General features: G+C 41.5%; 1 protein-coding gene across 3 annotated transcripts in view; it reads right to left on the bottom strand.

The window, feature by feature from the left end:
* LOC126088564 (basigin) overlaps window positions 1-25,669 on the bottom strand; it is a 72,654-nt gene that overhangs the window by 23,566 nt on the left and 23,419 nt on the right. For 2 of the 3 annotated variants that reach the window (XM_049906754.1, XM_049906752.1), the window contains 4 exons: window positions 7,039-7,147; window positions 5,439-5,587; window positions 2,292-2,402; window positions 1,976-2,167 (listed from right to left, as the gene is read on the bottom strand). In XM_049906754.1, coding sequence (XP_049762711.1) covers window positions 1,976-2,167; window positions 2,292-2,402; window positions 5,439-5,587; window positions 7,039-7,147 — 561 coding nt within the window. Of the gene's footprint in view, window positions 1-1,975; window positions 2,168-2,291; window positions 2,403-5,438; window positions 5,588-7,038; window positions 7,148-11,285; window positions 11,353-25,669 lie in introns of those variants that run through there. The other variant, XM_049906755.1, reaches the window with a different exon arrangement.

The following is a 25,669-nucleotide window of genomic DNA, read 5'->3' on the forward strand; positions in this document are numbered from 1 at the left end:
AGTCCTTCGAATCAGTCTGCAACTGTGAGAAAAGGAAGTTCTCAAGCATATTGAGATATGTGCTTCATGCAGTGTGCAGTGTTCTCAGCAAAGAAAACTGGCCCATACACCTTTTCCAATGAAATTGCACAAAACCATTAAATTTTGGAGAGTCCCTCCCATGTTTTACACATTCACGTGGTTGTTCCATACCCCATATTTTCACATTACAACTGTTACCTTTCTATTTAAATGGAATGTTGTCTCTTCACTAAACAAGAAGCGTGGAAAGAAACAGTTATCCATCACCATGACACAAAATTACAGAACTCCACACATTGTTGTTTGTCACCTTCAAGAAGAGCTTGCGTTAGCTGAATTTTGTATGGTTTCATGTGTAAACCTCAACTCAACACCTGTCAGACAGACATTGGGCATCTTGAGCTGTAAAGCGAACGGCTTTCTGCAGACTGTGTGAAACTAAGGCAGCTGCTTTCAACATCTATGTGTGTCAGGCACGCGAGGACTGGCCGGCAATTTGCCTTTACACAAACAATCTGTTTCTTGGAATTTTTCAGGCCATCATCTAATGCTTTGTGCTGTAGTATGGTCCACACCCTACCTAGTACGAAAGTCACACTGAACAGTTATTACTGACCCACACTGTGCAAAATGTAGACCACAAAATGCTTTCTGTTTTCCTGACACCATTTTTACTAGAACTGAAGAGGGCACACGGCTGCTACCTAATGAGAACCATGTAAAACTTAGAGGTTTGCTCTTTCCATCAGTACGTTGTTCACACATGTATCTCAAATAACTTGTCACTTTTTTTAAATACTGATGATTCTTTTTGATACATCCCATATTTAAAAATCAAGACCTATGTAATGAAAAAATTATTCTTTGGGCTTAAAACTTAATTACACAAGAAATTTTTGGAGGTTGTGAAATTTAATTCTGTACGTATGAAGAACTTTAGTAAATACACAGCAGAATTATTAACAGTATAGCAGGAGGAATACAACCTTGTGTGTTAGTGAACTTTAAAGAGACAATTCACTTTCCACTTTTCAAATATTCCACTAGAAATTAAATTGTTGTACAATAACTACAGTGCATTCATACTAACAGTAAGCTCACCAGGCTGTTTTAACAGTGAAGTAATAACAATGGAAGCTCCAGGTAGAAATATTAACACTGTAGGAATAAGGGCTGCTACTTACCGTAAAGACACGTTAAGTTGCAGAAAGACACATTTCAACACCACTTAAATAGAGCTTTCGGCCACAGCCTTCATCAGTAAAGATAGAGGCATCCACAAATGACTGCCACTTCTAACATCTCTGGCATTCCAGCCTAAGATGCTGGAGTTTGCCATTATGTGTGTGTGTGTGTGGGGGGGGGGGGGGGGGGGGTGGGGGGGTGTTAACTGATGAAGGCTGTGGCCAAAAGCTGTGTCTGCAACTTAATGTGTCTTGTTTATGACAAGTAGCAATCTGTCTTTTCCTATATTGTCAATGAAGCAGTAACTTATTGATTACCTAAATTTAAAATAACTCCAAGAATTATGTAAATATACTGTTTCTATGTGCAATGTCTTATCTCAGCCATACAAGCACTCTTCACACTAAGTCAAAGTTTCAATGATGTCCAAGTGGAAACTAAGAAGTTACTGCAAAAACTTAAGCTTTGAGTCCAGTAGATGAGGCTTTGAGGCTCGATTCAGTGGCTCAGACAGATGGCAGTAATATTTGAAATGCAAAAATCTTTGTGCAAGTAACTGTCCTATAGGTGTTGGGAAACCTACCTTGTAAAGAAGTATAATAGAAATTTAATTGTACCTTTGGTAAAAGGTATGAACTACAGGCTCTAAGATTAATTTACTGGCAATTACATTAGCTATTACCAAGGGCAAAGCAGGCACTACTACTAGTAATCCCCATACACGGTGATAAATTCGTTTTTTCCAAATGTGACTGTACACAGAACTAACCTTTTACGCGCACCATTGATTTTGCTGTCCCAGCCGTCGTCATATTATTATAATTTCCAATATTGGAAGCAATGCAATAGTAATTATTTCTATCGTCCATTGTAACTTCTTTTATGTACAGAATTGCATCAGCAATGTCACCTTTTGCTTTCAGAGTGATACGATCTGTACTTCCATTTAAAATTTCATTGCCTGAAATGAAAGATATTTACACACACAATTTTAAGGAAATCAAGAAACTTGAGAAGCACACTACATGTTTATCTTTAAAACTTGTGTTGTCCTTTTTAGAAAAGGATGTATTTTTTACACTTGCCTATTTTCCATTTAATTGTTGGAGTAGGGACACCACCAGTCTGGCATTCTAATGTCAAACTCTCACCCTCTATTACTATTGTGTTGTCAGGTAGGCGCGCAAATGGACGAGCTGTAAGAAAAACATTATATAGCAGATACAGTAATTATGAGTTATGCTTAAATATCACAACTGATAAATACAACACTTAATTTTAGTAAGTAATAAACTATCTCAATGCACTACAGCCAAATTCAGAACAGTATCAAATCACACATAACAAGTTCTGTACTACTGCAATCTTTTTAGTCACTTTTAATTGAGGTTCTTTACTGATTAACAAGTAAAAAAATATTGGAGAAAGTTTACTATATTTTCAACAAAACAGTTTCCACTTTGAACAAACCAAGATTAGGATTAATATTTGAGTATACATAAAGGATGCATTCCAAATCAACCTTCCCCCCACCAATTTATCCCTTTTAGTCATTTTTCATATTTATTCCAAGTACTGCAGCAGAGTGTATATATATATATATATATATATATATATATATATATATACACCTAGGTATATTTTTCTTTCATGGAATGTTTCCTTCTATTATAAGAGTGTATATATATATATATATATATATATATATATATATATATATATATATATATATATATATATATATATATATATATATATATAAAAACAAAGATGATGTGACTTACCAAATGAAAGTGCTGGCAGGTCGACAGACACACAAATGAACACAAACATACACACAAAATTCAAGCTTTCGCAACAAACTGTTGCCTCATCAGGAAAGAGGGAAGGAGAGGGAAAGACGAAAGGATGTGGGTTTTAAGGGAGAGGGTAAGGAGTCATTCCAGTCCCGGGAGCGGAAAGACTTACCTTAGGGGGAAAAAAGGACGGGTACACACTCGCACACCCACACATATCCATCCACACATATACAGACACATCAGATTCACCTGGTCCTATTCCAAATCCCATGCCACTTTCCTTGATGTTGACCTTCACCTGTCCAATGGCCAGCTTCACACATCCGTCCACATCAAACCCACCAACAAGCAACAGTACCTCCATTACGACAGCTGCCACCCATTCCACATCAAACGGTCCCTTCCCTACAGCCTAGGTCTTCGTGGCAAACGAATCTGCTCCAGCCCGGAATCCCTGAAGCATTACACCAACAACCTGACAACAGCTTTCGCATCCCGCAACTACCCTCCCGACCTGGTACAGAAGCAAATAACCAGAGCCACTTCCTCGTCCTCTCAAACCCAGAACCTCCCACAGAAGAACCACAAAAGTGCCCCACTTGTGACAGGATACTTTCCGGGACTGGATCAGATTCTGAATGTGGCTCTCCAGCAGGGATACGACTTCCTCAAATCCTGCCCTGAAATGAGATCCATCCTTCATGAAATCCTCCCCACTCCACCAAGAGTGTCTTTCCGCCGTCCACCTAACCTTCGTAACCTCTTAGTTCATCCCTATGAAATCCCCAAACCACCTCCCCTACCCTCTGGCTCCTACCCTTGTAACCGCCCCCGGTGTAAAACCTGTCCCATGCACCCTCCCACCACCACCTACTCCAGTCCTGTAACCCGGAAGGTGTACACAATCAAAGGCAGAGCCACATGTGAAAGCACCCACGTGATCTACCAACTGACCTGCCTACACTGTGATGCATTCTATGTGGGAATGACCAGCAACAAACTGTCCATTCGCATGAATGGACACAGGCAGACAGTGTTTGTTGGTAATGAGGATCACCCTGTGGCTAAACATGCCTTGGTGCACGACCAGCACATCTTGGCGCAGTGTTACACCGTCCGGGTTATCTGGATACTTCCTACTAATACCAACCTATCCGAACTCCGGAGATGGGAACTTGCTCTTCAATATATCCTCTCTTCCCGTTATCCACCAGGCCTCAATCTCCGCTAATTTCAAGTTGCCGCCACTCATACCTCACCTGTCATTCAACAACATCTTTGCCTCTGCACTTCTAAAAAATGTCTGCTTGTGTCTGTATATGTGTGGATGGATATGTGTGGGTGTGCGAGTGTGTACCCGTCCTTTTTTCCCCCTAAGGTAAGTCTTTCCGCTCCCGGGACTGGAATGACTCCTTACCCTCTCCCTTAAAACCCACATCCTTTCGTCTTTCCCTCTCCTTCCCTCTTTCCTGATGAGGCAACAGTTTGTTGCGAAAGCTTGAATTTTGTGTGTATGTTTGTGTTCGTTTGTGTGTCTGTCGACCTGCCAGCACTTTCATTTGGTAAGTCACATCATCTTTGTTTTTAGATATATTTTTCCTTCGTGGAATGTTTCCTTCTATGTGTGTGTGTGTGTGTGTGTGTGTGTGTGTGTGTGTGTGTGTGTGTGTGTGTGTGTGTGTGGGCGCGCGCGCGCACGTCCAAACTGTTACTCCACAAAAAGGCTGGAAATGTAGGTAGTAGCAGTAACAGATGGAACAATGGCATAAAATGTTGTTTATGGCATTGACAGAAGTTAACTTTTGACTGCTGATAAAGCAATGAACCACACTGACCATTTGGTCCAATATTTGTGGAGGTCATGTTTTACAGTAAAAAATATGAGTGTGAGAATGGCCAGTACTTGCTTTTGGGGAGGGGGGGGGGTTATAATTTTTAATACTACTTGTATACGTACAGAAAAGGACAAGAAACAATACTAGCTTTCAGAACTACTAGTTCCTATCTCAGAGGCAAGAGGGATAGGTTGGGGAGGATTGCCAAAGACAGAAGGGTAAGTAATTCAGACCGCAGGATGAAAGAGACCCATCTCCTTTCAGTTTATAGGAAGGTTTGATAATGTAAAAATACAATTTGTCTCCGTACATTAAAGTAGAATGACAACTTCTTAAATCACTGATCAACTAACATTCTACACCAGCACATGATCTGTGATTTACAGGTTTATCAGGCGTAATAACAAAAATGCAAAGAAATTACTGGCATGACATTACTGGCATGTTCATACCTGATATCCTTCCAACAAAAAGTACTGATTCAAAATTTTACAACAGGAAATTTCATGTAACAAAAATATTTTTAGTTTCCTAGTTAGAAGTCAAAATATAAAAATTGACTTTCTGTAATTTTTTTACAGTGCACAATGAAACTTACAGATAACAATGAATGGAACACTTGCATTTGAAGCAAGATCAGTACAAGTGTAATTTCCAGTCTCATCGTCTGTTGGTTTCTCTATCACCAGAGAAGTTGGTTCAAGTTTGTATTTTTCACTTTCTTTGATTACTGTGTCTCCTTTGCGCCTGAAAACAAATTCAGTTCAGCATAGATAGTACATGTCTCTACATAAATTTCAGAGGTAAAAACTGAATTACACAGTGAGAGTTAAGATAAACTGCAACAAACTATGACCTACAACTAATATGCACATTTATTGTTATGGAACATGTGTCTTATCCTAATAAATCCCCGTTACATATTTTCAAAACTATGACCAACTGAAATTTTCAGAAACACAAGAACTTCCAAAGTAGTATCAAGTCACTTACCTGCTACCTTACAACAAGTAAATAAAAAAGCTCCACTTCACAGGTTTAATAAAATGTTACTATACAGTCTGTCTACACTGAAGAGTGAATCACTTGTGGTGAGGAAGTGGCACTTACCAAATAAGCACCTTACCTCCTCCACAGGATGAGTAAGAATTGAGTTTCCCGTGTAGCAGTGGTGTGGCAGCATGCAGTGACTTACACACATTTTGCTGACAATTAACAACATTATCAAAAGGATGGATTGCTACTCACCACTGTGGACTCTGCAGTCAGGCCACAGTGGGAATTCTGCACATGTGGGCACCAAAAGGTGAAATGTTTAATAGCCTTTCCAGTGTGCAACTCAGCACCTCTATGTGGTAAAAAAATTTTGCTGTTCCATTACTTTCCAATGTTTAGTACATATATATTAGCTATAAGCTACTAATTTGTTTATTCCATATCTGTTAATACATTTAAACACACCCGAGTGAGGACTTATTGCAACTCATTTAAAAAGGCACACTGGTTGGTAAACAGCCTGTAGGTGCTCCTTGTGATGTAGTTGGGATAGTGAATGGAAACTTCTCTGCTTGCTATCCAGTTTACTGACAGACTATAGTAACAGAACACACCTACAATGTAGCCTAAAGTTAAGACAAACAAGTTTTGTTAATGTGACACACTTAACAACCAATCCCACTCTCCCTGCCTTACACAACTGTTCACATCATAGAAACAGACGATGTGTTTTTCAAGAGATGAGCTACAGTTCAGAATTTCACTCTTAAAAGTTTGGGAAATTAAGGTTCCCAGCAACCTTACTGGAATTCAGTGTTAATCACGAAGCTCATGGCTACACACACAATTCCATCAGCAATTAAGATGAACTACAACAAAAGGCTGCACTGCTTGCCCGTGATGAACGCTAAGGCCACCCATGATTCTTAACATGCTCACAATTTTTTGAAAAATTTTATCTCGTGTGATTATCAATAAAATATATTCTGGTTTGGTTATTATTGCCACACAAAAGAAATTTTTCACACACTGTGCAGAAAACAAACATTGTTTAAATGCAACAAAAATTTATGGCATGGGTATTCATGTACATGCAACATCTCATATCTATCTTGAACAGAAGACCGCAAATTAATTTTTAGTGTATCATGCAAATTATCTTAATTTTTCTTTAAAGTCACTCACCGATATAAATTACTTACCACTCCAGTTTTGCAGTCGTACTGTTAGTACATTTCAGAACCAGTTTAAGTTGCCTCCATTCCATTACCTTGTAATTCTCAAAATCATATATGGGTTGAAGTTGTGGACCTGAAAAAATAATGCATATTTTCAAGGAATTTGTGAGTAACTTTATCAGCACTTTATTGTGGGCAACTGGAAATTATACAGTCCTTAGCAACTACACTAATAGTTGCTTTCAACACATGAATATCCAATAAGAGAAGGAAGAATTTTTTTTATTATGAGCTACATATGAATACATAATTCCCCAATTTAAACTTTACCACACAAATAAGCGTTTAAAAATTGTCCATTTCCGTAGACAAGGTCACAAGTATATCAGAATAATGTAAAATGCCAATGTGTCTGTGTCGCAAGCAATCTTTTGTGTGAAAAAAAGAGGGAAGTTGCATTACTATGATCACAAACTAGTAACAACAGTCAATACTCACACAAATGATGTCTGTGATTTAGCATGGATGTTAATCCTTACACTTTCCCAGGCCTAAAACTTAGCACTCAAGTTAACCCATCTCAACAATTCACAAATTACTTTTAGTATACAATGAAATGAGAGTTCTCCGAGATTCTCAAATTTATGTTAGATTTTGCAATTGGGCACTACTTCACATTAATGTATAACTGAAACACTCCCTCAAACTCATGGTTACCACCTGACCATGCACATGCAAGAAACCTTATACAAAATACTGTAAGGCACCTAATGATTTCTTCACACATTTTACAGTAAATAAAGAATTGTTCTTGTGTATTTTGGAACAGTTTTAACTAGTTACTTCACAGATCTGTTGCTATTTTAGCAGCAGTTAACAACAGATTCACACTTTCTTCCATAATATAACAAATTTTGTCAAGTTGTATAGGAAGTAGTTTGCATATTTTTCTGTTACACTAATCATACTTTGATATTAATTCTCAAAAATTTACTTTAATAAGATTATTAGAATTTGAACAACACTACAAACATCAAATTACATTAGTTATTACAGCTGCAGAAATGTGATTAGTGATTAATATTACTGTCTTAACTGCTACGAACCAGATCATAACCTTTTTGTTATTCAACAGTAGTGTCCTGCTTTCCAGTTTTCCTCTCAACTGCACAAAGAACTCAGTAAAAACTGTCTAAAACATGTAAAGTTGTGGAACAGCACTAAGGAAAAAATAGATTGAACAGAAGGACCTAGAAATACCAGATGGTTTCAGACCGATTATACAGGGTGGTCAGAGTCCGACGAGCTTGTAAGGGTGTTACAGGGTAGACTGTACTGAGAAGTAATTGTTAAGAAAAGTGTCGTTTCTGTCAGCACTGGCATTAGGACATAATTGGCTAACTTAATCTGAAGTGGATCAATGTATGAAGTTTTTCTTACAAGCTTTTTGGACTGTTTCTGATGATCCTGTATAATAAGGTATCAAAACCACATTTTAACCCACAAAACATTTCCATGGACAGATGTGTACATAGACCATAATTTGTTGGTTATGAATTGCACATTAAAATTTTTGGCATAGCAAGAAAGGACATGGAGATTGGTTCTGGGTAAATTTAAAGAAACACTTAAATTCTCAAAGGGCCAAAAGCTAACAACAACCTGGAAAAAAAGGGGGAAAGGATCAGTTGATAAGAGACACTGAGGCATTAAGGAATTTTAATTTGTTAATGGGAGGAGTGCAGGCTGGGGCTGGGGGTATGGGTAGACTGAGGAAAGGGGGAGGGTTAAATTGTCATTAGAGGGAAGGCTTGCACAGGGGTTAGTGTGGGGAGCTGCATCAACTCAATCTTCCAACTGAAGACCATCAGAAAACTTGTTATTTTGCTTGCTTCCTTAACACCGTTCAATTGGGAGGGGGGGGGGGGGGGTTGCTCTGGACATTCCCTCATTCTTCCCTAGTCCATTAGTGACAGCAGCTAGAAATTCGATCTAATTGTGATAGTATGTTGGTGTGGAAAAAATCACAGCACCGAAAGCCATATTTATACCAGAGATGAAAAATCTAATTAGTAAAAAATATTCACAGGCCAAAAAAGGCAGAGTTCATATTTTTCACCAGCTACATAGCTCGTTCTCTTTCCATGCACTTTGAGTCCTAGGGTTTAAAGGTGCTCAGAGAAAAACCTATAGAGGTGACAACTGATGTAATGGTGATGACAGTTCATATCTGTTATTAGTTTTAACATTTTTGGTTCACTGACAATTGTGCATTTCAAATGTTGTGACACACATCCTACAACCAAACAAGGTCAATGGAATAAAGACTGCTTCCAATATTTCAGAAGCATATTTACTATCTCTGTTACCCATTTCCTGTTTATGTACATATTTGTGACAGTTCTCTATAGTTTTTGATTTGCCATGATGCTGCAGTGATGGATTATTAAATTCCTGAGACAATGATCTGACTACCAAATTTATTATTGTGAAGAATGAGAAGCTGATACTGAACATGACATACAACAGGGAACTGAATGAAATGTTTAGTAGTCAATTCCGTCAATTTCTTCCATGAACTTTCTGACAACATTTTCCTTGAACTGACAGTACACTCTTGATGATATTGAGTCTTCTGAGCCCACCAGTTACAAAGGGGCTCAACCAGATTTAATCCCACTGTCAAAGGCCAAAGCAGTTGCCTCCACTAAGAAGCTCCAAAATACATTAAATCACTTCACAGGAGTGGATTCTCTTGGTTGAAGAGAAAGAATTCAAAGACAATGAAAGAACATCTACAAGAAAGGAACAAGACTTGAGGAACTCTGTAGTACTGGGCCATCCAATTTCTCATATTTATTGGAAAATTTCTTTGTGAAAGCTAGTGCAAACTGACTGAAAAATTTCAAGAGAAATACCAAATATGACAAGCTATTACATGCACTGGCAAAAACCAAAGAAGCAGAAGGTGCAATTGCAAACTGACTATATAATTACAAACAGCAATTGTGATTACATACATTTTCTGGCTAATGAATGTTTATGCACTTCACAGGTATGAAGCTGGATTTAGCCATTCAGACGACATTTCGACAATCCAACTGGCCACCATCTTCAGGTAAGATTGCAGGTGCGCAATCATGCCAGAAGCAAGCAATGGCCAACATTAATTTTCTGTTATAAACACATTTTTCTTAAACTGACAGTGTAGTAATGAAGATCCCGTTGATGAAAAAGGTATATCAAAAAATTTGTGGCTATCATCGACTAGTTCTGGCTTGACTGCATCTGCAATCTCACCCGAAAATGCCAGCCAGTTGGGCCATCCAAATACTGTGTCATCAGGACAAAGCCCAGCTGCATACCAATGAAGACTATTAACAAACAAATTTATTACTGTAAGTGGCAAATGGGATGTATTTTTGATGCTAGGTAAGCTCACCAGATGTTCCAAGTCACATGTTCCAAGCAGGAAAAATTAATGGAGCTTGCTAAAGAACATTAGTGCCAGGTATAGTATCACAAATGCAGAAAAGAGCTACAATTTTTTTTCATCTGTTCTCTTGAGATGAAGGAAGCTGAAAATGGTAGACATAGTTCCAGTTGGTTTAGTGAAATATTATTATATTTACTCTTTGGGTATGACCACTTTGTTCTCCATCTGGTTATGCAACACATTAAAGACAGGCTGTTGCAAAATACACGGGAAGGCTAATGGAAAACGCTGACAATACACGGTCCTATTTATTTTGTCGGGGCAACGGGAAACAATAAGGGACGATCACGAAAAATACGGAACGTCGGGTCACCCTAATTTAACTTCCTTTTGGGAAGTACAATTTCTCAACATTTGTTAACCACGCTCAAAAAAAGAAAAAACTGTCAGGCTGTGAGCTAACAATGTTCATTGCCTACGTGAAGCACTAATGGCTGTAGAATTGTAAGATCAGAATCAAATAGAAGGCATGTAGGAACCAGATAGATAAGTACAGATCGTCAACTTATTAGTCTGCTTTATCTAAGTGACGCATAACCAAGCTTACGTGCGGCGAGAGATTACATCACTGTTAGTCTAGTAAACATGCGCCTTTGCGATAATAATTACTGACGTTAACCTTATCAGTAAGCACACAGCAATTAATTACATTCTTAATTACCGCTACCTGAATGCCGTGGCATTGTCGGCAGATACCAGGTTCCATGAAAAAATCAATTCCTTCTATTGCATGAACGAAGTGATGCTGTGGGAAAGTAGCCATTAATCTACTCACCCCAGATAAGACTCGGCGCGGTTATAATGCTTTGCAGAACACCAGGCGCCATTGTAAAAAAGGATGCATTATAATTCACAGTGACTCAAAATTGTTGGACGAATGATCGACATTCACCTATCTTATACATCGATGTTTAGTGGGGGAAAAATCGATATTTATATTTAACTTTATCAGTACACTCTTTTGCACTAAACAGTCATTTTACCATTAATTTGCTTATTATATTATTTCTTGTTACTTTTTGAAGTTATGATGTGAGGAAACTGCTTGAATCGTCCAAGAGTAAATATACTCTTGTTTTGCGTCACAGCAAGGGCTTGTTTTCGGTGTACACGGCTTTCGATGCAGGTGAATTTAATGCTAAACGCCTTTTGTATTGCACGGTTATGAAATATTGTCTAAAACCGTTAATTTGTTTTATGCGGTGGTAAATAACTGTAGCGAATAATTTTTAATTTATTAGCTTTTAAAGATGCCATCGAAAAGTGGGGACTACTGAAGAACGGGATACAACCCGTCTGCTTTGACGAATGACGTCAGAATTTGTTAGACGCTTTTTAACACAAATTTAACATCAAAGACGGGTGTTCGTATACAAAGGAACGGAGGAGAGAGAAAGATGGTAGACATACTTCACGTGCATTAAGATTTTGAACATAACGTTAAGGATATCGCTTGTTCGAGTCTTAGTTCTTGTGCAAAAAAGAAAAAAACGATGGAAGTAACGTTAGCATGAAATACCTCCGTCAACATATGAGCTGTATCCTTAACTTCCGTCGATCTGTATGGATTAGCTGCAGTATGGGATATAAATTTAACGTACGTCGATTTCTTCGTTTTCATTAGCATCATTGTTCATTCCTATTGGTAACACTGGCATCCTGTACGTGAGTTGAACGTCGCGAAGGCGGAAAAAAGGCAAAATTTGTATCCCATATTTCAATTGATCTCTATGGGTAAATTGAAGTATGGGATGCAATTTTTGCCTTCGATACGAATACTATTGACTGAAAATTATGATAGTCTTGTGACGCCAAAAACGGACAATAAATTTTGTATCCCATTCTTCAGTTGAGCTATGTAGGTCACCTGAAGAATAGGATACTAGTGTTAGGTTAGGCGAAAAATAGAGACATTCCATTTGTATCCTTTTCTTCGGTTGACCTATATACGTAAATGATACCAATGTTACGTACGTAGCTTTTTTCATCAAGCTAGCACGAGTATCCCGTACTTAGTTGGCTTGTATACGTCGACTGAAGTTTGGGATACAGATTTTAATATCTCAGTCTTTTTCGTCTTCAGTAGCGCTAGACTTGAGTTGAAAAGATCGTAGTGATACTAGTACTAGGAAAGGGGAAAAAGTGCAACAACTGCAAAATTTGTATTCCTACTGCAGCTGACTAACAGCACTTAAGGCAGAACAATATAATACGACAAAGAAATAGCTCAAAACAGACGGATTCAATATAACATAAAAATACAAGACTAAATTTACCATGCACAAAATCCTTCGCAAAAAATCAAAGCTTGTGTTGAAAGACGTCAAGAAAAATAACACATCCACATACACATACCTATAAATATATAAACCCATAAGTTTACATCAACGAAATAAAGTAAAATAATTAAAAAATATTCACAGAAGTAAATGACGAATGATGGATTAATCCAAAAAATCCAAAATCAATATTTTAACAATCCCGACCAAACCCACCTTTTTCTTTATCAGTTACCCCCTCCCCAAACCCTATCCCCAACCTGAAATTAACAAATCTTGGAGGATACATTTGCTGTATGAAACACTTAAACGGGGATATGTATCGGGTACTCTACGCCTCCATAAATATTCATCTAAATAGCTCTGTCATGTCTAAGTACGTCGTTTCCCCTTCCCCACAACAGAATTTATGGCTGACCAACAACCTTCTATACTATTGGTACAAGCCCCAGTTGATGAAGATTTGAATGCAATATGACTGACTGAAGAAAAACCGTCGGAAATAACTACCCTCTGCAAAATGACCAAATAATTTCACCAACACTTTCTTCGTTAATTAGGAACTACTTTAAAAACTGCATCACATTCTGGACCTGAAATTACAGCCCCCCAAACCCATAATCTCACCGCAGGTTCCCCCTGTTGTACTTGGTTTTGCCGAAATGAGACACCGATTTCGACTGTAACACCCCTTCCAAAGGCCTCCTGCACTTCATACACCCTTACAAACTTCCCTACAAAACAAACACCAGTCTAAAACGGTACGCTCACTCACGACATTGAGGCACACAACCACACACAAGATGCATACTGTTGGTGTTTGAGGTAATTTTTATTACAGCCCTCACGGCCAGCTTTGATTTCTGAAACCATGTTCGTCTAATTGAGCGCCATAGTCAATCCTTGCTACACATCCATATGAATAAATCTTGAGTACGACGAGCAGATACACTCATCAGGCGCATATGTTCGCTGCACTCACGATATAGTACGTAATCAGCAAGAAGACCAGACATTTGCAAAAATCGAATGGTTGCCATCATGTCCACGCCCAAAGCCTGCTTTAAGTCTTACATATTCATGGGAATAGATAAATCCATACCTACAAAAGAAAATAGACTAAAAATACTTCTAAATGAAGAACTATTCTTCCAAATTATCTTCGAACTCACAAAGAATGTAATTAAGTACAGAATGAATTGGAAAGAACCAATTATTTAAATCAATCTAACAGAAAAAAACCTTACGCAATGTCTAACGGAAGATCCGAATCGGCGAGTGATTTGTGATTGGGAAAGAAGGGATACACGCAGTGCCAGAAACCATTTCTCTTACTCAACCCCACGCCCTAGTTGTCGAAACACGTCCGAATACGCTGATATGGGGGTCACAAAGGATTCGGATGACTAACAGTATTTTGCACATGATTTGGAAGCTCTTACAACAATTTCAAATGTTAGAAAACGAAGGTTTTCTGAATTTAATTATAGTCGCTTGCCCATTACCCAAGATACCTTTACGATATACTAATGAACGAATGTTACAAACCAAGTGTGATACTGCAGAACACTATAAAGAAAAACTTCAGAAAATTAGTTTTTCTATCATCAGACACTGGACGGACACGCGTTTGAGGGTGACTTGTTTTCTAATAAGGAACAGAGTCTATAACGTTAGAGTTTATGATTTAACACAATACCATACTGCCACTGCTATGACCCAAGCTGAATTTGGCGACACAAAAATCAGTTTAAAAAAACGCGTAATTTTCCTGAATTAATAGCAGTAGTTAAAAGAATAGCAACATGTTTCAAAACAATATGTTGCCTCTAGTGACCAGTTAAAGCAAAAAAATCCGGTGTTGATTCACGATGTTTCCACTTGTTGAAATGCAACATTTTAATATGACAGATTTTTTTTAAAAACCTGCGCCTTGCAATCAATAAACTGCCACATCAGTACACCAGCAGAAATGTTCAATGCAAAACAAATGCCTGATTTAAGTAAAGTGTGAGATATTCCATCAATTGAGATAATTACTCGCGAAGCTTGTGGTGAAAAGTTTGTAACCTATAACCACAGAAATTAAACGAATGCTACATGCTGAAAAAGAATCTCTCTGCTGTAGCCACTCTTGGGTACTCTATTCAGGATCATAGATCTTTCAAGAGGCACTAACCTGTTCAAGAGCCATTAAGGATGTCACGGAGTTTATTTAGGAATTGAGGTGCACGAATGAAGTGAAAATTACCTATTGTCTACGAATTCCACAACATAAGAGGCCACATTTGTCTGGAGTGAGATATAAACATGTTAAGAAGAATGCCTACGAACGCAAGTTATTTAAAAAGTACTCTTAGGATCCATCTGTCCGCAGCTGAAGAAAGTATTTATCCAACACTTGTGCCGCACAGCGACTGACAACTTCTGAAAGACTTTCAAACGCTGGTCAACATCTGTATCAACGACTTGCAGGAAAACTTTGGTCAATGTCACTTTACCGAAACTTGAGTTTTCCTCTTTCTCGCCCGTGTTGTACGTAACGAACATATACGGTGAACAATGAAACGACTGACAATGAAGTCTACTGGCAATGCAATATTTTTCGGACAGCCTATAGCACAGACCACAGGCAGTTTGCAGACGGCCTGCAGCAGGGTTACTTCATACTAAATACCACGGGAACAACCCGAAATAACTGATTTCAGTGAAGGCTGTGCTTAAATTCTGTATGTCACAAGCAGCGACTTCGCCAGATCTCAGAAGCGAAAGTTGTAAATAAGCTTAGTTCAGTTTACCACACACACACACACACACACACACACACACACACACACCTTCCGGATTTCGCAGATGCTTTGCTGTTAACTTCCGTCCCTCTCAGACTGTCTGTTCAACAAACGCCACGCAGATCGATTTACTCGTATAGATCTGCGTAGCCGTTGTTTAACCTATTAGCATCCAGCGTTAACGGTATATGCGACAAGATTAGGTATTTCCTGATTGTTGAACAATGAGCTCAATCTTGTAATGCATACTTAAGGATTGTTAAACATTTGTTCTTTAGTTCCTCTGTTCGTTGCTGCGAGAAGCAGTCTTACTAGAGACAATTGGAAATTGAATTTATACATGTTCCTACGGCTTGAATATCGAGTCATTTTCGTAATTCAGGTTTAAGAACTGTAAATAGCTCCTTAATTCAACAATCATATGCCGTTTATTTAAATTTACGCAACACTTGTACCACAGGGACACGATACAGTTTCAGCGTTACGTAAAAGTAATGCTAAGCACTAAGACAGCACTTAATTTTTACGCCGGATTCTAGTACATCAATTGCTTTTTAATTTGCTTTCATTCTGGTGAACTGGAACTGTGAGAAAGTAGTTTCACCCAAAATTGCGCCTATCTGAATGTGGCAGAAGGTTGGAAGAGGTGCTAATTTTGCCACACAAAAAGAAAATTATCTTTGTGTAAATGGTGAAATAATCTGAGTTCTTTCTGCATCATCAAAACTGATAATCTAGTGTCTAATGTTGAATGATAGCCTCAGCAGTCAAGAAGACATGCTTAACTTTCCTGGACGCTTCATCCCTTTATTACAACAAGCACATGAATGGAACTTATCGAATGGCTATACATGTGAATCAGTACAGGATAAATATCTGTAACAGGCAATGGTAATGGCCTCTTTCTAGCTGGTTATTAGACTAACTTCATACAATGCCTGGCTGCAATACCGCACAAATTTAAATTTTCGAAGAGAAATTATGCCGGTTACCTGAGACACAGGTGGAACGGAGGACTTAGTCGCGGGACAAATCCAAGCAAAGCCGCAAGCGAGGGAGGGACCAAGGACGGGTAGAAGAAGAGGGCCGGAAGGATAGAGGAAGTGGAAAGGACTCTAGTGACGAGAGAAGGGAACGAACGCGGACCGCGGTCTGGAGACCCGACCTAGGCCGCCGTCGTGGGGAGGGGAGTGCAGAAGATGTTTTTAAGGAGCCTGCGGTTTGGGTAGTCGGGCGAGGCATGGAAGCAGGCGATGTATGACGCAAGCAACTGTTTTCTTCTATGAGATGGGCATGGAGAAACTGGGCAACGTTTAAATTTTTCGTGCATTCCGCTTTGAATAAATGTGCGTTCCAGAAGCAACACAGCTACTGCGAAGAATTTCGTGCCTAGAAAACCAGCCATTTATGCCATTATTTAAAAAGTTACTGGCACGTTGCTGTATCTTCAAGAGTAATACATACAACAAAAGACCAAGCTTCAAGACTCCAGTTCTTTGATGGATTGCAAATTTTAAAATAACGCCATGTTCTAATAATTATCCTTCCGAAAAATCGAGGTATATTACTAAGCAATTTCTTCCTCTTGAGCTTCCAAAATTTCTTGATCAGTCAACAAACGACAAGTATTTGTAGCGAAACTACGGCAAACTGCGAAATCTAATGAGTACACACACGAAATTACGCCAACGCAATCACACATGGGCTGAGCCATTCGTGAAAGCTGCTGTTACGTGCTCTAATGATTTCTTCGAAATACTTCTGGAAATTTAAACAGAAGGCAGAACCTGTTAAACGACAGGTACCAAGACGTCCGTACATTCTCATGCGAAATAAGTTCAGTTTTCGGGCGGTAAGGTGGCTCGCGCGTCGATGGATGTGGGCAGTGGTTTGCGCGACAAGGTCTTTAGCCCGGACAAGAGTAGACACGAGTTGCAGCAAAATACACAAAGAAGTACAGCACAGCAACAGAAATTAAAAGTAACAAAATCGTGGCAAACCTTGCGTGCACCCACACAATCACCAAAAGGTATCATGTCAAGATTAAAAGAAATAGGAGAAAATAGGAGAAATTAAACCAACATAGCAGATCGTCGGGGGCCGATCACAGGAAGAGCAAGGATGAGCCAGCCAATCTGCCAGACAAACTTCCAGCCTAAATGACGACTCAGTCTAGACATCAAAACACCTTAAAACATTGGGCACACCTAATCAGCTAAAACAGAGGGGAGATTACCACCGAAATTCACTTCAAATATGGTGTACAGCGATTTGCAAGTCACTTGCATCACAGAATGGGTCATCCTCGCACCAGAGTAAGAGGCTACGTATAAAGCTCTGTATAAAGGGACAGTGCCCGATTCAGAGGCGTGTAACGGAGCACATGGGTGGGGTAGGATTCAGCAATCTGATAGCACACGGTAAATGATCGCTTGCGGACATGTCAGAACGGACCATCGAGATGAGCAAGTTGGGCAGTGCAGAAGGAGAGGTTCAAATGGGAACAGGTGTGAGCAGAGTCTGAAAGGAACGTGGGTGCTCCTGTGTTAAGGGAGATGAGATTACAGTGATTGAGAAGGTCAGCGAAGAGGGCACCTCTGACAGGTTCTGGGAGAACCCCAAAGGGGATGATGTGGTTGACGTCATGAAGCAGCAGAGACAGGTGAGGGAGTTGCCCAATAAGGTGGAAGAACTCTGTACCATTTACATCCCTCCATTTGATGTCACAAGGGCAAAGGGAAAATGCAGTGTGGAAGGAAAATGCGGACAGGAACAGCTTGAAGCTGGGTAGTCAGGGAGATGGCTTAACTCATGATCCCACATGAATAGTAAGACTCCCTCACGAGATGGATTGGCGACATCAGGGGAAGATCAAAGCAGATCGGGAAGAAATGCAAGGGCTTGAAGCTGTTGTTAGGACACAATTTTGTTCCCTGGGGCATAGAACAAGCTGATGGAGCAATTCTAAGAGCAGCCGTAAGACCTCTTTGTTGGATCAAAGGCTAGGAAAGCTCAACTGGAGGAGAGTCGTGACGAGAAAAGGGGAGGAGGGAAAAAATGAAGGTGTGTCCACTTGGCAGCTGCCGAATGCCAGCCTTCGAAGACTAGACTCACTGTTACACAGTGCAGATATTGGAGGATCCTGCTCCAAGAGGTCTACAGAAGCATGAGCATTCTGCTCCTATCAGTCTGCAGAGTCAAGGGCAGAAAAGCAGTTGGCGGTGCCCAACAGCAACATGGAGGTCGGCCGGGTGAGAGTATCACATGGTGACAGTCTAAGAGTATCTCCAAGTCGGCAAAGGAGAAGACCATTTGCCTTTGTCTTCTTTGAGCCTTTCCAGTTGGTGGAGGAAGACTATTTGTTGGCTGGAGGGATGTTGGCAGTCTTCCTGGAGTACTCCTGTCCATTCTGGCCTGCCAGTTGTGTAGAATGTGACTACCCCAAGAAGGGAAAATTTGGTGGCTTGTTGCACAGCTGGAGGAGGAGACGGGAATGCTACCATGACTCCAGGTGATTTCACGACCATGGTACTGAATTTGAGGCCACATGTATGCATGGCCATGTCCCTCATGGAGCAAGGTGCAGCACGAATAATACTGTAAGTATCAGATGGTAGAACTCAGTTTCCTAGTATCCAACAACTTGTGAGCCACTGGGTAAGGCACTTTCTCCTTCACCCATATCTCCTGCAAAGCCTGCTCATCAAGATACACAGAACACACTCAGAAGGCGGCAGCATGGTCGCCATTGTAGTAGACACAGCAGGGAGACTTAGGTGGACAATTGCCTTCGTGAGCATCCCTACCATAGGTTACACATTTGGCCAGGTGTCTACACATTTGGCCAGGTGTCAACAAGACATTCGAGTGTGGTAACAATGAAATTGGTAGCAGCACATCAGGTTCAGAATGTATGGTTGGACTTTGATAAGTTCATACCTCGCTTTGATCTTTGACAGAAGCACCACTATCAGAAGTGATAAGAAGAGAGTGTGGGGACACTAAGGATGCAACTACCTTTTTCATCACCCAATGGACCAGAGTGACAGTGATCAGCGAGGTATGTTTGGATGTCTGCCTCAGTCAGACCAACCAGTCTAGTGTAAATATCACCGTGAAAAGATACAGTGTTTGATGAGCCTCAACACGGACAGGATAGCTGTGGAGGAGCAAAGCTGCAAGCAGTAGTTGTGCTTGAGAATCAGAAGCAGTCTCAAAAAGCCAAGTGCCATTCTGTAAATGAGAGCAGAACTTCACAGGGGCAGCAGTTGCTTCAACACCTTTCTCAATAATAAACGGATTTACCATAGCAAAGGTCTGACCACCTTCATTACACGAAACCATGAGGAACCATGGTACAGCTGGGAGGGTCTTAATCGTTAGCCTCATTCCGTTTACGTTTCGTAGACGTTGACTGAAGATAATTGGCTCACTGCGAGAAAATCCCTCATGAATGCCAGCACCCTCGATGGCATGTTCCTTCCAACTGTGGGCCACCCCTCAGAAGGAGCACACACACCTTAGGTGGTTGTTCACCCCTCAGGTCAAACGTCCCGAACACATGACCGAGGGACCAATCTGCAATTTGGGAAGGTAGCAGCTCAGGCAATCACTCCTCCCTGGGCCTGGCCTGTACCAGGGAGTGTGTGTGAATGCTACCTGTCACTTGTTATGTGTCAGGCATGTGGGCTGGCCTGCAAGAAGAGCACACGGGGAGGAAGAAGAGAGACACCTCGAACACCAAAGCGGAGGAAGTCAGGAGAAGAGGAACAGAGAAAGAAGAAAGGGACAAAAAACTGTGGAGAGGCTGTTCTGATATTGGCTACTGAATATTCAGAACATTTCCAAAAACATCCCAGACATGTTCCCGAGGAAGGGTAAAAATAATAAGAGGATAGACATGCAGAACAGAAGGGAAAAGATCCTGCAAAGGCTGGTGCCCTGTGGCAGCCATGCAGAAAACCGCCAACGAGCACAGAACATACAATTGAGGTGTTTAAGGTCTCCCAGAGGTTGCACACTGCCACCCATTCCTCCACAAAAGCCACACAGTGCAGCATGAGGAGCTTTTTATAGAGGTTTTTTCCATCCTTGCAACTCCAGCAGTTGAAGCCAAGATTACTGGTCTCTGTGAAACACCATTGCACAACATGTGCCACACAGTGGTCACTAAGCATGCCAAGGGCTTATGGTGACAGGACTGGCAGCACTTACTAGTCCCAAGGTCAGGAATCCTGTTGTCACCAAGCACTTACTCAGAAAACTAATGCTGACCCTGAGGGCTCACACTTCAAGAAAATCTTGCCCCAAGCTGTACTTTAGTGCTGTCTTTTGGAAACAGCATTGCACACAAAGTTCTACTCCGACTTGGCTGCCACAACGTTAAGGACAGGAAAGGCCCCACCTAGTTTGATCATAGAAGTTTGAGAAAATAAGGTGGTTGCACCAGAACTGCATACAGGCTGTATTAGAAGAAATTTGAGTGTCTAAAGAGCTATGTGCAACAACAGTTGCCAGTGTTGTGTGTTAGCAAAAGATATTTCTGAGGTTCCACAAAAAGTCTGACCCTGAACTCATATCACAGTGGCTCCATAAACAGGGAGCAAGTGAAAGTTTTCCTGGGCCCACTGCACAAAGGTATGGATGGTATATAGCAAACAGAGGCTTTGATGGGTTCTGAGAGAATCTGAGCAGATGACAATTGAAACGCCTGTGTTGCCAGATGTAGTGCACGGCCTGATACAGGGTGCTCTGCTGCAAATACTGAGCAGTGCACCGGAAGCCAACAAACAAACAAACGACGAAGGCACACCCATCACCACGGTCAGCCTGAGGTTCCATGCAAAGGCAGTGAAACTGAAGGCAACATAGCGAGGCTGGTGTAGCGTCCTTAAAAAGCGAATGAAGGCAAAGGTGAACACTGGCCACCACAGAAAGCCAAAGTGGTGAAGGGTTCACACCCACTGGGAAAAGTTGAAGGGAGTGTGAAGCTAATCTGCCAGAGCAAGAGCCAAAAGCAAACTCTAGAAGGTAACAGAAGAGGGATGTGCTTCATACCGATGATAGACGAGGAGTTGAAGGAGGCATATGATTGATGGCCATGCATGGCAAACAGACAGCATGCATATCTGCTGGCATTAGGACAGCAGTAGTGCAGCAGCTTCTGCCTACAGACTCTCCACTGGGCTGGTGTGAAAGGCATCAAGTGGCCAAATGGATGTCACGATGGTGGATGGTATAGAGATGATTTAAGAGGGACAGACATGCTGATGCATGAACATAGCATTCATAGTCTACTTTTGAACAGGCAAGGGAACAGTACAAATGGAGGAGGGTGGTTTGATCTACACAGCAGGAAGTACTATTGAGGACACATAGGACATTGAGGGACCATTTATTTGGTTTGGTTTTGGTTTTTGTTTTTGCTTTAGGGCACAGACAACTGGGATCACGCGTGCCCTAGTCAAAATTATAGAACACAAAGTCAGAAAAATTGAAAACGACTACACGTTAGTACCGTGCAACATACTGATGATCAAAGGAATCAAAGGAGGCGTAAGACAGGTGGCCACACATGGCAGACAAATTGCATGCGTACCTACTGAGGAGAAAGTCATGGCAGTAGGACAGTGAGTTCAGCAGCTTCAGAGCACAGACAGAATGCGACTAGTGTAAAAGGAGCCCACGGTCAAACAGATGCCACAATGGTGGCTAGTACTGAGGCAGCATAAGAGATGGACGTGCAGATGCATAAACAAAGCACCCATAGTAGAGTCTTGTACAGACAAGAGACTAGTAAAAACAGAGGGTGGTTCAATCAGCACCCCAGGAAGTACCATTCAGGACACTGACAGAAACTGTACACAGCAGGCTGCCAGGTAAGACACATGGGAGGACCTAGAAAGTTTCTTATCAAGCAGGAATCTCAGGTATTTCGTAGTTTCAATGAACGGAAGAGCAACAGGTCCAAGATGTAAAGACGCCGGAAGAAACCAATTGCACCACCAGAAATTCATACAAACAGTTGTCAGTGGAAAAAAGAAAGCCACTGTATGTTCCACAAGTAAAGACAATCAAGACATCACTGAAAATGCTGCTCAACGAGACAGGTCCTGTGTTAAGGCAGAAGAGGTTTAGGTGATTAAGAAGGTCAGGGCAACTCTGACAGGTTCTGGGAGAACCCCAAATGGGATGGATCACATTAAAGTCACCGAGCAGCAGGAATAGGTGAGGTAGCTACCCAATAAGCTGGAGGAAGTCAATCCTGGTGACAATGGAGGGATGTGAATGGTAAAAAGTGAAAAGGCCAAATGAGGGGGGGAAAGGAACTTCAAAAACCTGAAGATGGTGGTCAGGGAGATGGGTTTATTATTAATGTCATCCTGTACGAGCAGCATGACTCCCCAGGAGATGGAATGCTGACCTCAGGCAGGAGGTCAAAACAGATTAGGGAGAAATTAAAAAGCTCAAAGTGGCCGTAAAGATGCAGTTTTGTTTCCTGAAGGAAGAGTACAAGTGGACACTGTGATTCTAAAAGCAGCCATAAATCCTCTGTTTCATCTAAGGCTGTAAACACTCCATTGGAGGAGAGTAATGACAAAAAAATGAACGAGGGTGTTACCTTGGCGGCTGCAGAGTGCCAGCCTTCGAAGACTTGCTGCAGCAGAACAGAGACAGCAGGATCCTGCTGATGAGGTCCGCAGAAGCATCTGCTTCCTCCAGTATCAGCCTGATGAGCCCAACACTGAAAAATGGTTAGTGGTGTGCACCAGTGACACGGAGGCCAGCCAGGCGAGGGTAACTTGTGGCTACACCATCAAAGAGGATCTTCAAGTTTGTGAAGGAGAAGACCATTTGCCTTTGTTGGACTTCGAGCCCCCCCCAGTTAGCAGAGGAAGACTCAGGTGTTGGTTGGCTGGAGAGATTTAGGAAGTCTTCACAGGGGTATTCCTTCTGTTCTTTCCGGCCTGCCAGTTGTATAGCTGGTGACTTTGCCCTGTGAGGGCCAAGTGTGATGATTTGCTGCACAGCTGGAGGGGCACCAGGTATGCTACCTTGACACTGGGTGATTTCAGAACCTCAAATCTGAATTTGAGGTGGCATGTCTGCATGGAAATGTTCTTCACGGAGCGAGACGTAGCAAGAAAAGTGCTGCAAGCACCAGACTAGAACGCAGGGTCTGTGGCTGGGCAGTAACTTGGGAGCGAACAGGTAAGGAACTTTTTCCTTTACCCATATCACCTGGACATCCCGCTCAAGATACACAGGACAGATTTGAGATGAGGGAGCATGGTCGCCATTGCAACTGATACATTGGGGAGAAGGAAGTGGACAATCACCCTCGTGCGCATCCCTACCACAGATTACACAGTTGGCTGGGTGTCAACAGGACATTCAAGAGTGGTTGAAACAATGACACTGGTAGCAGTGAATCGGGTTCGGAACATACAATCTGACTGTCATAACTTCATAATCTGCTTTGATATTTGACAGCATCACTACTATCAAACATGAGAAAAATATTGCGGGTGGGCACTAAGGAGGCATCTGTGTTGCTCATCACCTGATACACAACAATGAGACTGATCAGAGAGGTAAGTTTGGATTTCAGTCTGTCAGACCGTCGAGCAGCCTAGTGTAAAACTATAGGAAGAATTTAGAGTTCTATGGGCCCTGACACAAACAGGTTAGCCGTGAGGAAGCAAAGCGGCAAGCAGTAGTAGTGCTTGAGAATCAGAACTAGTCTCCAAAAGCAAAGTGCCATTCCATGAATGCGCACAGTATTTCACAGGGCCAGCAATTTCATCACCTTTCTGAATAATAAACTGATTCGCCATTGCAAAGGACTGACCTTTTCCAGTATGGAAAACCACAAACCGTGGTGCAGCTGAGAGGGTCTTTGAATCATTAGTCTCATTCCGTTTAAGTTTTGTAGAGACGGATTTTGAAGATGATTGGATCATTGTGAGAAAATTCCCGTGATTACCAGTGTCTCCAATGGCATGCTCCTTCCAACTGGAGGGACCTCCTTCACAAGGAGACACTCCCGCCTTATGCGATTGTTCAAGGTCGCACCTTTGAACACCTGACAGATGAACCAATCGGCAATTTGGGAATGTGGCAACTCAGGCTATCACCCCTCCCTGGACCTGGCCTGCTGTACCAGGGGACAAGTGTGAGCCCTACCTGTCCACCAGGACTGGGAATTACATTACCTAGTCACCTATTACACATCAGACAGGAGGGCCAGCCTTCAAGAGTGCAGAAGGAGGAAGACAAGGAGAAGCCTCAAATGCCAAAGTGGAGGAAGGATAGAAGATGAACAAAGAAGGGGAAAAGGAATGAAACAGTGGTAAGACATAAAAAGTCAGCTACCGACAGTGCCAAACATTCCCAGAAACACAATGTGTGTTCCTAAGGTGGGGAAAGAAAATAGCAAGAGCATGGAAAGGAAAAGATGCTGCAAAGGCTGGAGTCGCGTGGTAGCCAAGCACCCAAGCACAAACCCGCCGAAGATCAGTGAGTGCCGAGGGAGGGAGGGAGGGGGGGGAGACCAGAACAGCGGATTCTCTGCAAGAAGTGTGGTCATAGTCACTTTTATGACCTTCTTTTGGGTGAGTCCAAGGTGAACAAATCTGATTTCCAGACCAACAACTGATGGTATAGAGCTGACTGAAGGTCCCATTTGTGGACCTGCATTTCCAAAATCAGCATTCAGGTAGCCAACTTTGCCCACCGGTTAGCATGTTCATTCCCTGAGGACCCAACATGTCCAGGATTCCACAAAAATGGCCAGTCATCCAGCTTGGAGGTCAGGAAGAAGATCCTGGATGGTCATGGCTAATGGATGGTGAGAGTAAAATCGGTCTGTAGCCTGAAGGCTGCTCAGAGGAACAGCTGGTGAAAGAACAAGCATGGCTAAGGGCTCATTAGATTACCACCAATTCAGCTGTGAAGACACTGCATCCGTTTGCCACGTAGCTTAGATCACTGCACCTTACACATGTGTCTGCAAAACCTGTTCGTCCACTGGCTGTGGAGTTAAATGTATACTACTTCCGAACCCAGAAGCATCGAGGACAGCCAGGAAC

The sequence above is a fragment of the Schistocerca cancellata genome, chromosome 6, assembly GCF_023864275.1.
Source record: "Schistocerca cancellata isolate TAMUIC-IGC-003103 chromosome 6, iqSchCanc2.1, whole genome shotgun sequence".
Classification (NCBI taxonomy): Eukaryota; Metazoa; Arthropoda; class Insecta; order Orthoptera; family Acrididae; genus Schistocerca; species Schistocerca cancellata.